Below are 13,155 nucleotides of genomic sequence, written 5' to 3'. Positions count from 1 at the left end.
AATTAAATAAATACTTTGGTTCTGTCTTCACGGAAGAGGACACAAATAACTTCCCAGAAATGCGAGGGAACCAAGGGTCTAGTGAGAAGGAGGAATTGAAGGAAATTAGTATTAGTAAAAAAAATAGTGCTGGAGAAATTAATGGGACTGAAAGCTGATAAATCCCCAGGGCCTGATAACCTGCATCTCAGAGTACTAAAAGAAGTAGCCATGGCAATAGTGGATGCATTGGTTGTCATCTTCCAAAATTTTATAGATTATGGAACAGTTCCGGCAGATTGGAGGGTGGCAAATGTAACCCCACTATTTTATAAAAAAAATTTAAAAAAAAGGAGGGAGAGAGAAAACCAGAACTACAGACCGGTTAGCCTAACATCAGTAGTAGGGGAAATGCTAGTCTATTATAAAGGATGTGATAACGGGACACTTAAAAAATATCAACGGGATTAGACAAAGTCAACATGGATTTATGAAAGGGAAATCGTGTTTGAGAAACCTACTGGAGTTTTTTGAGGATGTAACTGGTAGAATAGATAAGGGAGAACCAGTGGATGTGGTGTATTTGGATTTTCAGAAGGCCTTTGATAAAGTCCCACATAAGAAGTTAGTGTGCAAAATTAAAGCACATGGGATTGGGGGTAATATACTGACATGGATTGAAAATTCGTTAACGGACAGGAAACAGAGTAGGAATAAATGGGTCTTTTTCAGGGTGGCAGGCGGTTACTAGTGGGGTACTGCAGGGATCAGTGCTTGGGCCCCAGCTTTTCACTATATATCAATGATTTGAATGAGGGAGCCAAATGTAATATTTCCAAGTTTGCTGACAACACAAAACTGGGTGGGATTCTGAGTTGTGAGGAGGATGCAAAGAGGCTTCAAGTTGAGTGAGTGGGCAAATACATGGCAGATGCAGTATTTGTGAAGTGTGAATGTGAAGTTATCCACTTCGGTAGGAAAAACAGAAAGGTAGAGTATTATTTAAATGGTGATGGATTGGGAAATGCTGATGTACAAAGGGACCTGGGTGTCCTTGTACACCGGTCACTGAAAGTAAACCTGCAGGTGCAGAAGGCAGTTAGGAAGGCAAATGGTATGTTGGCCTTCATTGCAAGAGGATTTGAGTACTGGAGCAAGGATGTCTTGCTACAGTTGTACAGGGCCTTGGTGAGGCCACACCTGGAGTACTGTGTGCAGTTTTGGTCGCCTTACCTAAGAGAGGATATACTTGCCTTGGAGGGAGTGCAGCAAAGGTTCACCAGACTGATTCTGGGATGGCAGGACTGTCGTATGAGGAGAGATTGGGTCAACTAGGCCTGTATTCACTAGAGTTTAGAAGAATGAGAGGGAACCTCATTGAAACGTATACAATTATGACAGGGCTAGACAGTGGATGCAGGGAGGATGTTTCCCCTGGCTGGGGGGGGAGGGGGGGGTGTCTAGAACGAGGGGTCACAGTCTCAGGATACGGGGTAGGACATTTAGGACAGAGATGAGAAATCTCTTCACTCAGAGGGTGGTGAACCTGTGGAATTCTCTACCACAGAAGGCCGTGGAGGCCAAGTCACTGAATATATTTAAGAAGGAGATAGATAGATTTATAGACACAAAAGGCATCAAGGGGTATGGGGAGAGAGCGGGAATATGGTATTGAGATAGAGGATCAGCCATGATCATATGGAATGGCGGAGCAGGCTCGAAGGGCCGAATTGCCTACTCCTATTTTTCTGTGTTTCTATGTCTATGATTGCACAGTGTTCAGTTCCATTCGCAACTCTTCAGATAATGAAGCAGTGCCCGCATGCAGCAAGACCTGGATGACGTTCAGGCTTGGGCTGATAAGTGGCAGGCAACATTCGTGCCACATAAGTACCAGGCAATGACTATCTCCAACAAGAGAGAGTCTAACCACCGCTCCATGACATTCGAAGGGATTATCATCGTCTAATCCCCCACCAGCAACATCCTGGGGGTCATCATTGACCAGAAACTTAACTGGACCAGCCACAAATACTGTGGCTACATGAGCAGGTCAGAGGCTGGGAATTCTGCGGCGAGTGTCTCACCTCCTGACTCCCCAAAGCCTTTCCACCATGTACAAGGCACAAGTCAGGAGTGTGATGGAATACTCTCCACTTGCCTGGATGAGTGCAGCTCCAACAACACGAGATGCTCGACACCATTCAGGATAAAGCAGCCCGCTTGATTGGCACCCCATCCACCACCTTAAACATTCACTCCCTCCACCACCAGTGTACCATCTACAAGATGCACTGCAGCAACTTGCCAAGGCTTCTTCGGCAGCACCTCCCAAACCCACAACCTCTTCCACCTAGAAGGACAAGGGCAGCAGGCGCATGGGAACACCACCACCTCCAAGTTCCCCTCCAACTCGCACACCATCCTGACTTGGAAGTATATCACCGTTCCTTCATCGTTGGGTCAAAACCCTGGAGCTCCCTCCCTAACAGCACTGTGGGAGCACCTTCACCACACAGACTGCAGCGGTTCAAGAAGGCGGCTCACCACCACCTTCTCGAGGGCAATTAGGGATGGGCAATAAATGCTGGCCTTGCCAATGACGCCCACACCCCATGAACAAATTTTTTTTTAAGTGCGAGGTGGGAACCTTTTTAGGGCTTGCGGGGAACATCCTAATAGAATCAAAATAATGCACCACAGAAGGAGGCCATTCAGTCCATCGTGTCTGCCGGCTCTTTGAAAGAGCTGTCCGATTAGTCCCGCTCCCTTCCTCTTTCCCATAGCCCAGCACATTTTAACTTTCAAGTATTTATCCAATTCCCTTTTGAGAGTCACTTGAATCTGCTTCCACCTGGCTGCACAAAACCATGTTCATACTTGCCTAGTTTGATCTGGAGGCAAGGCGGTTGTGGTTTAGCAGAGTTCAGCCTTTTTTTCCCCTAACCTGGAGTTGAGCAATAACTAGAGAAGTGTTTAGAAACGTGTCCAGATCTGTAGTTCTAGTCCGTGCACCTTCGAGCTGCTTCAGCTCAGACAGTGTACAGTTCTAGGTTAATGTACAGTAAACAGGCACATTCCAGCACCTCACCAGTGTTTCCATTGAGCTGCGCGGCCCCGCGCAGGCCCACTCGGTGGCTTTTAAATGGAAAACCGCGCCTGCACGGAAATTTGAATGGGCCATTAAAGGGGCCGCGCACCCAAAAGAAACATTGTTCTTTACACTCCTCGTGCTGATGTATAGTTCCCTAGGCATGTCCCACCTTACAAAACCTTGCTCAATCAACAAATAAATAGCAAACGCTGGAAAAACTCAGGCCAGGCAACATCCGTGGAGAGAGAAATAGAGTCAACGTTTCGGGTCAAAACCCTTGTAGCGTTTTCTGTTGGTTATTTCAGATTTCCAGCATCCGCAGTATTTTGCTATCAAATAAATAATAGCTGTGGGTTGCGTAACAGCAGATAGCAACTGCCTCCCTCCAGCCAAGCTGCTGTGCTGGTTGTAATTCTATTGGGGTTTTCAGGATGTCGCTTACAGTTTTAATGCTAAATTGGGATTCCAATTCTGTGGGCAAGAAAAAATGTAAATGGTTTGCATTTGGAAAGGATTGCACATTGTTTCACTAAGATTTGTCTGTGAGGCGAGGGCGAGGGGCAGGGCAGAGAAGCCCTGTCTAGTGTGACATCACTAGACGTGAATGGAAAATTTTGATTTCCAGCGGAAAGTTGTTTTTTTCACCTGCCGCCTCTTTTCTCCCCCTGCAGGTTTATGTTTGAACGTGAGCAACATTGATGTATTAGCTGTAATTTCTCTTTCTCTCTCTCTCTTCCGCCCCCCCCCCCCCCCCCCCCCCTCCTCACCAGCAGTGGGTCTGCTGCGGCTCAGTTGCTAGCACCCTCGCTTCTGGGTCAGAAGGCTGTAGGTTCATAGTCCCACTCCAGAGACTTGAGCACAAAAATCTAGGCTGACTCCAGTGCAGTGCTGAGGGAGTGCTGCACTGTCGCAGGTGCCGTCTTTCATTTGAGACGTTAAACCGAGGCCCCGTCTGCTCTCAGGTGGATGTAAAAGATCCCATGGCACTATTTTGAAGAAGAGCAGGGGGAGTTCTCCCCGGTGTCCTGGCCAATATTTACCCCTGAATCAACATCAGTAAAACAGATTATCTGGTCATTATTTAATTGCTGTTTGTGGGAGCTTGCTGTGCGCAAATTGGCTGCCACGTTTCCCACATTACAACAGTGACTACACTTCAAAAGTACTTCAGTGCCTGTAAAGCACTTTGGGATGTGAAAGGTGCTATATAAATGCAGAATGGGGAGCAGCAGGAAGCCTTGCATGGACAGGTGATGGCTAGTCCAGAGGGAGATTAGGTCAGGTTCGCGTTCCCGCCTAGCCTGAGTTGAGAGAATGATGCGCACGCAATCACATTGTGTCTTTGTAGAATAAAGCGGCTTTTTTATTTTTTACACGTATAAATTTTGTGTGTAAATTATTTTTCCCAGACCTCACCTCGTGAAGCCCATGAGTGCTGCCGAGACACGGCTGCACGAAGTTACTTCCGAGGAAAATGTGAAGACCAGAATCAAGAATATGGATGTGATGGCAACCAAATCTTCAACCGGACGCTCGCTGACACTCCATGAAAGTCAAACCTTTCTAAAGGTGGGTGGAGTTCGAGACATTTATTCATTTTAAATTATCGTTACAGAAATTGTGGAAAATATTGTCTGTGTAAATACTTTAAGGCCCAGTAAGTAACACATTGTAAAAACGTTTACCCACACGTGCCTGTGATGCTACTTCTAGTCAATCTTTTATTGTGGGCTTGGGTGAAAGGTGACGGTGGATTTTGGGTGAGGGAGAAGGGAGAATTTCTCTGGAAGATCAGCCTGTCCAGTCGTTGCCTCAATGGCAGGGGGGAATCTGAGTGACACGATTAAACTGTAAGGTCGAGCAGAGAATCTGTTTTGAATTCCTGCTCTGCGCCATCTTCTGAGTTCCTTTTTTCTGTTTTTTTTATATAAATGAAAGACTTGCATTTATATAGCACCTTTCATGACCACCGGACATCTCAAAAGTGCTTTACAACCAAAGAAGTACTTTTGGAAATGTAGTCACTGTTGTAATGTGGGAAACGCGGCAGCCAATTTGCGCACAGCAAGCTCCCACAAACAGCAATGTGATAGTGACCAGATCATCTGTTTTTGTTACATTGATTAAAGGATAAATATTGGCCAGGGCACCGGGGATAACTCTTCTCTTCCTGGAATCGGGTTAAACCCCAGGTAGCTAGCAATTGTAGCAGTTCCTGTGGAGATTATGAATTTCCACCTGTGTTAACCAGCTCGAAAGGTTCGTATTGAATTTAATTTCCAGCTTGGATGGAATAGAATGCACCCTTTTTTTTATTCCATCCCCATGCATTGCCTGATTTAGTTATTTTGCTTGCGGTTGAGTTAGCGGAGTCAGCAGGTCGTGTACTACAGGTGTGGGCCCCTGTGGTGGGAAGGGGAATGTCGGTCACTGTTGCTGCTACTGATCGTTATTCAGTGACCCCCTCTCTTTCCCCCCCCCCCCCCCCCCCCACCCCCAAAAGCTGAGGGGTAAACTTGTGTGGATGTTGGATGAGAGCGGTCAGGTTCAGCGGGTGAATAGCCAGTCTCGGCTTCTCCGTGAAGAATGGCACGGTCCCAAATGGCAGCTCTGCCCCGTGGGATCCGACCCTGGGGAGAGGGGACCGTGCCTGCAGGAGGGCTTCGGGGGCCATTTCTTTAGAGCAAGAAATTCTTGGTACAATGATGCTTTTGTGTAATGGGGGGGAAAATGAGACGTTCTGTAGCAGTGAGGTTCTTCGCTCCGTGAACGGCGCCAGTCAAACTGAACAGAAAGACCAGTATTGTTGGTGCCTGATTCTTACTATTCCCAAAGTGTCAAATGATTATTTTATAATGAGAGAAGTGAAGCTGATCTTGCTGTTTCTATTCAATGGAAACCGTTTATTTCAAGTGTATCTGTCACTCTCTGTGCTGCGAAGTACAATCAGATTTCAATGCTAAGTAAGCATAGGGAATGGTAGCGTAGTGGTTATGTTACTGATCTAATGATCCTGGAGATATGAGTTCATAATCCCACCAAGGCAGCTGGGGAATTTCAAAATTCAGTTAATTAAATAAATCTGGAATTTAAAAAAGAAAAGCTACTTCAGGAAACTCTCGTTTAAACGGCACCTAAATATCTGGAATTCTCTATTAACCGGCAAAATCCTCACTCTAAAAACAACACCTCAATAACCGGCAATGTTGCCGAGTCTGAGTCTCCCGCGGTGGCCGAGTTAGTCAGTGGGGGTAGTTCTCCAAACTGCCACTACTCGGCCTCTTGGCGCTGTCGGAAGTCAGAACACCTCAAAAACTCTATCAGGAGTCTGACTCTTCCGTGCTGCCGGTAGTCTCTTCTGATCCGCCATTTTACAGGGGTACTGTGTGTCTCCCACGCTGCTGGTAGTCATTGCATTGCATTACCCTCAACTGGCAGTACTGTACTTAATCAAGCATCTTCCACCATCCATTTAACACAACATTCTGTAGGTGAGTACCCAATTACTGGATACTGCACATTTCTTGATTTTTTAAAAATTTTCTTTGTTTTAAAATAGCCTCGGTAGATAAACCTCTCCGTCATCTGGAATTTTTGATCAACCGGCAACACGTCTGTGCCGGATACCAAAGAGTTTCCTGTATCAGTAATGGTGACCATGAAACTACCGGATTGTTGTAAAAACCCATCTGGTTCACTAATGTCCTTTTGGGGAAGGAAATCTGCCGGTCTGGCCGATATGAGACTCCAGACCCACAGCAATGTGGTTGACTCTTAACTGCCCTCTGAAATGGCCGAGCAAGACACTCAGTTGTACCAAACTGCTGCAAAGAACAGCGGTTCTTCTCGAGGGCAATTAGGGATGGGCAATAAATGCTGGCTTTGCTGGCGATACCCACATCCCATGAACGAATAAATTATAAAAAAAAAAAAAAAAAGAAAGCTTCAATTTGTTGAGCTATGATGTAGGTAGACCTAGAAGGCTTTTTCTCCATCTTTTGTCATGTTTTACATCTCTCTCTCTCTTGCCTCCTTTTTTAAGGACTATGATCCATCCGACCCCGCAGCTGCTTATGCACAGCTCACTCACGACGAGCTGATCCAGCTGGTTCTGAAGCAGAAAGCGGTCATTGTGAAGAAAGACAGCCACGTTCGTGAATTGGAGAGCTACATCGACAACCTGCTGGTCCGGGTCATGGAGGAAACCCCCAACATCCTCCGTGTGACCTACCAGCCCAACAAGAAGGCGGAGAGAGTGTGACGGAGGGGGGTGGGGGGAGCGGGGGAACGCGAGAGGACAGAGGCGGGAACGCGAGAGGACAGAGGCCATGGAGTGGAGCGGAAGCTGAAGTCCACCATGCTGCTATTTGAAATATTACAGATCATGCCTTGAAACTGGCCAGCGATGGTTGTTTATTATTGCCTTTGGGTGAACAGATTTCTGAGCTAATGTCTACCCTGTGTTGAATGTGTGGGGTTTTTTTTTTTTTTAAAAAAAAAAACCCCTGTTGAATTTCCTCCTATCAAGTGGTGGCGGCCAGATGCCATTCGAAAATGATTCCAGTCGCCCACATCTGATTAGAGCACGTCACGTTACCAACTGGTGTCCCCAGGCTTTGGTTTCAGTGCCTTGCTGTGTGTCTGGAATGATGTTGGGTGAAGCTTCTGACTCCACTGGCTGGCAGTGGGAGGGTGAGAGAAAGGAATGGGTTTGTTGCCTGGTTGGGGGAGTTGGGCAGATCGGAATCCCTTGTGAAGCTAGATCTGGTTTGCCCCCTTTTTATTAAAAAAAAAAAAATGAAATGTCCCCGTTTTTTGTGAAACTCCTTCAATCATCGCCTCAACCTGAACTCTGACCCTGAGTTAGCATCTGTTTGCCGCAGTGAATGTATTAATTGAACTGCCCAAAACAGAGGGGAGGGGGTTAGAGGGCTTCCTGGGAAGGAGGTTAGGAGTTTCCTGGGAGTTGGGGGTTTCCTGGCTGGGTGGTGTGGGGAGAGGGTTGGGGGGTTCCCTGTGAGTGTTCAGACTCTTCTCGTTTGCCACCTACAGTGTTCACCTATCTATTACCACTCTGGGGTGTGGAGGCCTCTTTTACTCATTGCAATTAACCATCAAATTGTTTAGATTTGCTTATTTTAGCTTAAGCTACTTTACGGTACTGCGGCCTGATAGTGAGAATAATGCCCATCAAGGCACTGCACTCGCCATCAGTTGACTTTTTTAAGTTTGGTAAGCTAGCTTTTTTTTTTAATTAACACCATTTCTTTCATTGACTATTTTCACACTCCTGCTTGAGATGCAATCTTAAATTGCACAGTGATGGGCGGTGGAATAAATCTAACTCCCAATCCTCTGCGCTTGGAATTGAAGAATCCCAGACTGGCGCCATTCCAAATTGTTTTATTTAAGTAGGCCGAAGCAGAGTGGGCCGGGAGACCCTCCACCGTTTGACCAAGAAGTTGGTAAGTGTAAAGTTGGTCGCCCCTCGCTCGGCCAGGGGTACACTTCAAGCTTGCGCTTTCTCGAGTGGAGCAATGTTTACTCTGCGGCTCCGGCGCGATCAGCTGACGAGTGTTAGATTTTTGGGTATTGCTGCGAGTGGGGAGAGGTTTCATTTCCCCCAGCTTGATCCAGCAATCTAACTGAGCACACTGGGTCAATGCAGCTCCTTCTCCGGCCCTTCATCCCAGATATTTGGAGAGTCGACGTGTTTCCTCTCAAAGGCCTGAACGCTCTCCAAACAAAGCTTCTTAATTACTTTATGGCAATCTGACTCCTGGGAATAGTTTTAAGTTTTATGAATGATGGGAGAGGGGCAGATTACAACTTTTGTATAAATTATGAAATGATTTAATGTATTTTTTTGAACCAGTGTATTTTTTTTTTAAGTCTAATTTTTAAAATAGGTGAACATTGATTACTAATTGTTCTGAACTGATATTTTTCTCGCATGTACTTTTCTATTTTGCTCCAATCCATTCCTCTTGCCCCCTTCCTTCCTCCCAGCCCATCTCTTGATCCCGATCCAATCTCTTTGGCTCTGCAGGGAGAATGATTGGGCAGAGGTAGATATTTAACGTATGTTTGCTGATTTTTGTTTTTTTCTGGCTTGATTCCACTTACTAACTGCGTTAGCCCCTTTTCCCCCCACCTGCACATACACTGTATTCGCTGCTCACGATGCGGTCTCCTCTACATTGGGGAGACCAAACGCAGATTGGGCGACCGCTTTGCGGAACACCTCCGTTCAGTCCGTACGGGTGACCCTGAGCTTCCGGTCGCTTGTCACTTTAATTCACCGCTTCACTCCCACTCTGATCTCTCTGCCCTCGGCCTATTACATTGTTCCAATGAAGCTCAACGTAAGCTCGAGGAACAGCACCCCATCTTTCGATTAGGCACTTTACAGACTGCCGGACTCAACATAGAGTTCAACAATTTCAGATAATAATCCCTGCCCCCATTTTTCATGCAGTATGATTTTTGCCACTCCCATTTGCAACATTTTATCTTCCCTGCCTCTTACAAAAGTACAGGATTGTTCTTTCAATTCCTTCCTCCCCTCCTAACACCCGCCCCCCCCCCCCCCCCCCCCCCGGTCTCTGCACCTGCTTAATATCTGTTACATCTCCAGCTTTTTCCAGTTCTGATGAAGGGTCCCAGACCTGAAACATCGACTCTATTTCTCTCTCCACGGATGTTGCCTGGCCTGCTGAGTTTTTCCAGCATTTTCTGTTGTTATTTCAGATTTCCAGCATCCGCAGTATTTTGCTATCATAAGAGCGATCTTTGGTTGGGAAACCGTCGCACAAAGTGTAACTCTGTCCCAAACGCGGCCGCCATCGGCTGAAGAGTCTGAGACTTGGTACGATTACACCCCATGTAGTAGATAGCAATACTTTAAGAGCAAGCCAGCTGACTGCTCCCAAACTGGGACAATGAGCAAGAAATGGTCCCTTTAACAGCCGTGCATTTAGCAAAAACGTTCTCGGTCCTGGTTAATCCGGTAACCAGATCAGCGCATTGCTCTGCGAATTGGATTTGAGACTAGTTCATTTGGGGCGGGGCGGGAGCGGGGGTTGGTGAAAGGTGTTGGATTTGTACTTGAGGTACAGAAAATAAAAACATTTTGTAAAAAGTTGTGATTTGCACAAGTGGGGTCATCAGGCTTTAGCCAGATGCCTGACTCTTCTAACTTTTTTTTTTTCTTTGGGTTATTTTTGGTGAGTTAACAGCCATTTATCGACATTTAGGACTGGTGTTGTATATGAACATGAATATGTATAGATTATTTTATACAGTTTTTAATATATTGGTGAGATTTAAATGTATCTACAGATTCTCTGCAAATGCTGGCTGGGTGCTTTTAAATAATTAGCTTTTTAAAAATGGAGTGTTGTTTTCCAAATGGTTTTTGGACCGAGGTGCAAAGTTTCCTGACTGTCGAGCTTCGCCAGCGCTTGTAGATTGATGAAGCTTTTGCAGTGGGCAGACGGTCCTTGGATCAATCCACACTACTTCAGCTTTCACTTGGTATGCAGATGCATACTTGTTGGCTCGCAACCCAACTTCCAAATGTAAATGGACCAAAAATACAAGGGTACAACTCCCTTTTTAAAATGGACAGGCATCAGCTGAAACCAAGGGAACGTAGAGTGTTTTGCAAACTTTATGAAAATGCCTTGACTAGGGACCAATTGAATCAAAGCTTCCTGCAAGAGGCTGTTCGCTGGGGTTCTCTCTGATTCCATGCTTGGCTTCAGTCTTGAATACATCCCAATCGTGCACTCTGCTGCAGAAATATCATCCTGAATTAAAGCAATAGTTTAGAATTATGAAGTTTTTGTAAACTTTTGACTTCCATGATCTCTTATGTTGGGTTTATTGGCGATCTTTCTTTCTTCCCGGTAATCTGAGGGGGAAAAGACTCCTTTCACGGGCAGGAGCCCAAATGTAAATTTGAAGGTGCTTCCTGTAACGAAACCGATTAAAGTCCGAGGAAAACCTTTTGCTGATATTTTTGTACCAAGAAATCAAATGTATTTGTAACCTGCACATGGAAAGTAATTGCTGTCTTCTCGCTGGGGCATCCAATGAGTTCTTTGCAGTGGCAATAGGCTGTTCGCATAAGAATTAGGAGCAGGAGTAGACCATGGGGCCCTTCGACCCTGCTCCGTCATTCAATAAGATCATGACTGATCTTCGACGACAACTTCACTTTCCCGCCCAATCTCCATATCCCTTGATTCCCAAAATCTATCTCTTGGCCTTGAATATACTCAACGATTCAGCATCCACAGCCCTCTGGGGTAGAGAATTCCAAAGATTCACAACCCTCTGAGTGAAGGAATTCCTCCTCATCTCAGTCTTAAATGGCCGACCCCTTATCCTGAGACTATGCCCCCTAGTTCTAGACTCTCCAGCCAGGGGAAACAACCTCTCGGCATCTATCCTGTTTGCAGATTACCTTCTAAAGGTTTAAGATTTTAAATGCCGGTGTGATTTTTATTGCATATTTATTGAAGGGCATGGCATTGCGGAAGTTTAGTGAGTGCGACTATATAATCGGGGAAGAGTTGAGTTGCTTGGGGATAACTCGAGTGAAAAGCAATGTCCCTTTGCTCCCGTATCCCTCAACCCCCCCGGCATTGATTTGTTTGACAGCGGAACGGCAAGTCCGAAGGGCTTCCACAGGACAAAGGTGATGGTTGCAAATCGGGGTAATTTCTAGGTTCTGCTCTGAAGATGAAGGTAATGGTTTAGTGATGACATGGTCAGGGAATAGGTTAATGCGCAATTACTGATGCCAAATTGCATTTTGAACCGTGTTGTGATTAGATTATTGATCGGTAATGGCTGGGAGCAACGTCCTCTACTACTTTCATCAGAAGTATTCATAGAAGTGGTGAATGTAACCTCTTGTATTCGAGTTGTTTCTGCAAGGATTCAGCACAATATGGTCCTTGGCACTTGGACTATACACTAAGGCCTTTTGTCCCCATCTTGTCCTTTTCGCCTGTGCAATCTAGAACTCTTCTATTTCATTTTATAAATGCCACACTATGGGGACTGGGTCTTACCAAAATCTTGTGCTGGTGCTGTTGAATACCTCATTTCACTGGATAGAACACTATTGTAAGGGATGCTTGGCAAACAAAGCAAATGGCGGGCAGTGCATTGAATGTAACCTGTCGATTTAATTGAGGAGTAGGGTGGGGGAGAGGCACTGGGAAAGCTCCATACTCGCTACCCATGTGCTATCGTGCAACCAAACCCCTCAAATCACTGTCTTGTATAATGAGCCTATCTGTTCTGATGACTGCTGCTTGCCTTTGAGGACTGATGCAGACTGCAGGATACAAGCCGAAGTCACTTTAGGAGCAACACTGGGCACCTGGAGAAATGGGTTCTACACCAGTGGGAATTGTCAGCAAACAGAAGCCTGCTGCAGAATGAAAGATTCATCACTAATTTATTTGAAACCAGATGGGGGGAGCGTGTTGCAGATGGGCAACATTGGTGGGGATCAGGTGGGAACATTTTGCAGGGTATTCGGTGGATTGTGTCACCTGTATATAAGCTGCACAGCTGTGAAAATGACAATCATTTTTTATTTCACTTTTTTCTTCTGTGATTTATTTCTACCAGTGTGACCTATGCAGCGAGGCGTGAATAAATATAAAATTAATGGGTATTTTCTGCTACTTGGAATGTATTCTGTAACTTGAATCTTGAAAAATAAACACTTTTTCCTTTTTATGACTGGGGAGTCCTCTGTTTATTTTTAAGCTGAGGATGCTGAGATTTTGCCCTTTTGATTTTTTCCATCTCTATCTCCCCACCCCCCCCTCCTGTTCTCTCTCTCACCTCTCTCCTCTCATTCTCCCCTCACACCTCTCTCCCCTCTCGCACCCCTCTTCCCTGTCACACCTCCCTCTCCCTGTCACACCTTCCGATGTGCCTCAATAAATCCGAGACTCGATGTTAGCGAAACAAAACAAGGCTTTTATTGACTTAGAAGGTAACGCACAGAGGAGAATGTATCTTCCATCCAGAGGTCTGCCGTACTGGATGTGCTG

General features: G+C 45.7%; 1 protein-coding gene across 2 annotated transcripts in view; it reads left to right on the top strand.

The window, feature by feature from the left end:
• The window catches only part of LOC147098043 (rab11 family-interacting protein 1-like), a 59,036-nt gene extending 46,198 nt beyond the window's left edge, over positions 1 to 12,838 (top strand). For both annotated transcript variants that reach the window (XM_085971266.1, XM_085971267.1), the window contains exons 6-7: positions 4,483 to 4,642; positions 7,116 to 12,838. In XM_085971266.1, coding sequence (XP_085827392.1) covers positions 4,483 to 4,642; positions 7,116 to 7,334 — 379 coding nt within the window. In that variant the 3' untranslated portion in view covers positions 7,335 to 12,838. The remainder of the gene's footprint in view (positions 1 to 4,482; positions 4,643 to 7,115) is intronic.
• Positions 12,839 to 13,155: the final 317 nt, after the last annotated feature.

The sequence above is a fragment of the Somniosus microcephalus genome, chromosome 30, assembly GCF_052327205.1.
Source record: "Somniosus microcephalus isolate GS21.2 chromosome 30, FLI_Smic_1.0, whole genome shotgun sequence".
NCBI lineage: Eukaryota > Metazoa > Chordata > Chondrichthyes > Squaliformes > Somniosidae > Somniosus > Somniosus microcephalus.
The sequence above is the reverse complement of the archived record's forward strand: the minus strand, read 5'-3'. Positions and strand labels throughout refer to the sequence as shown.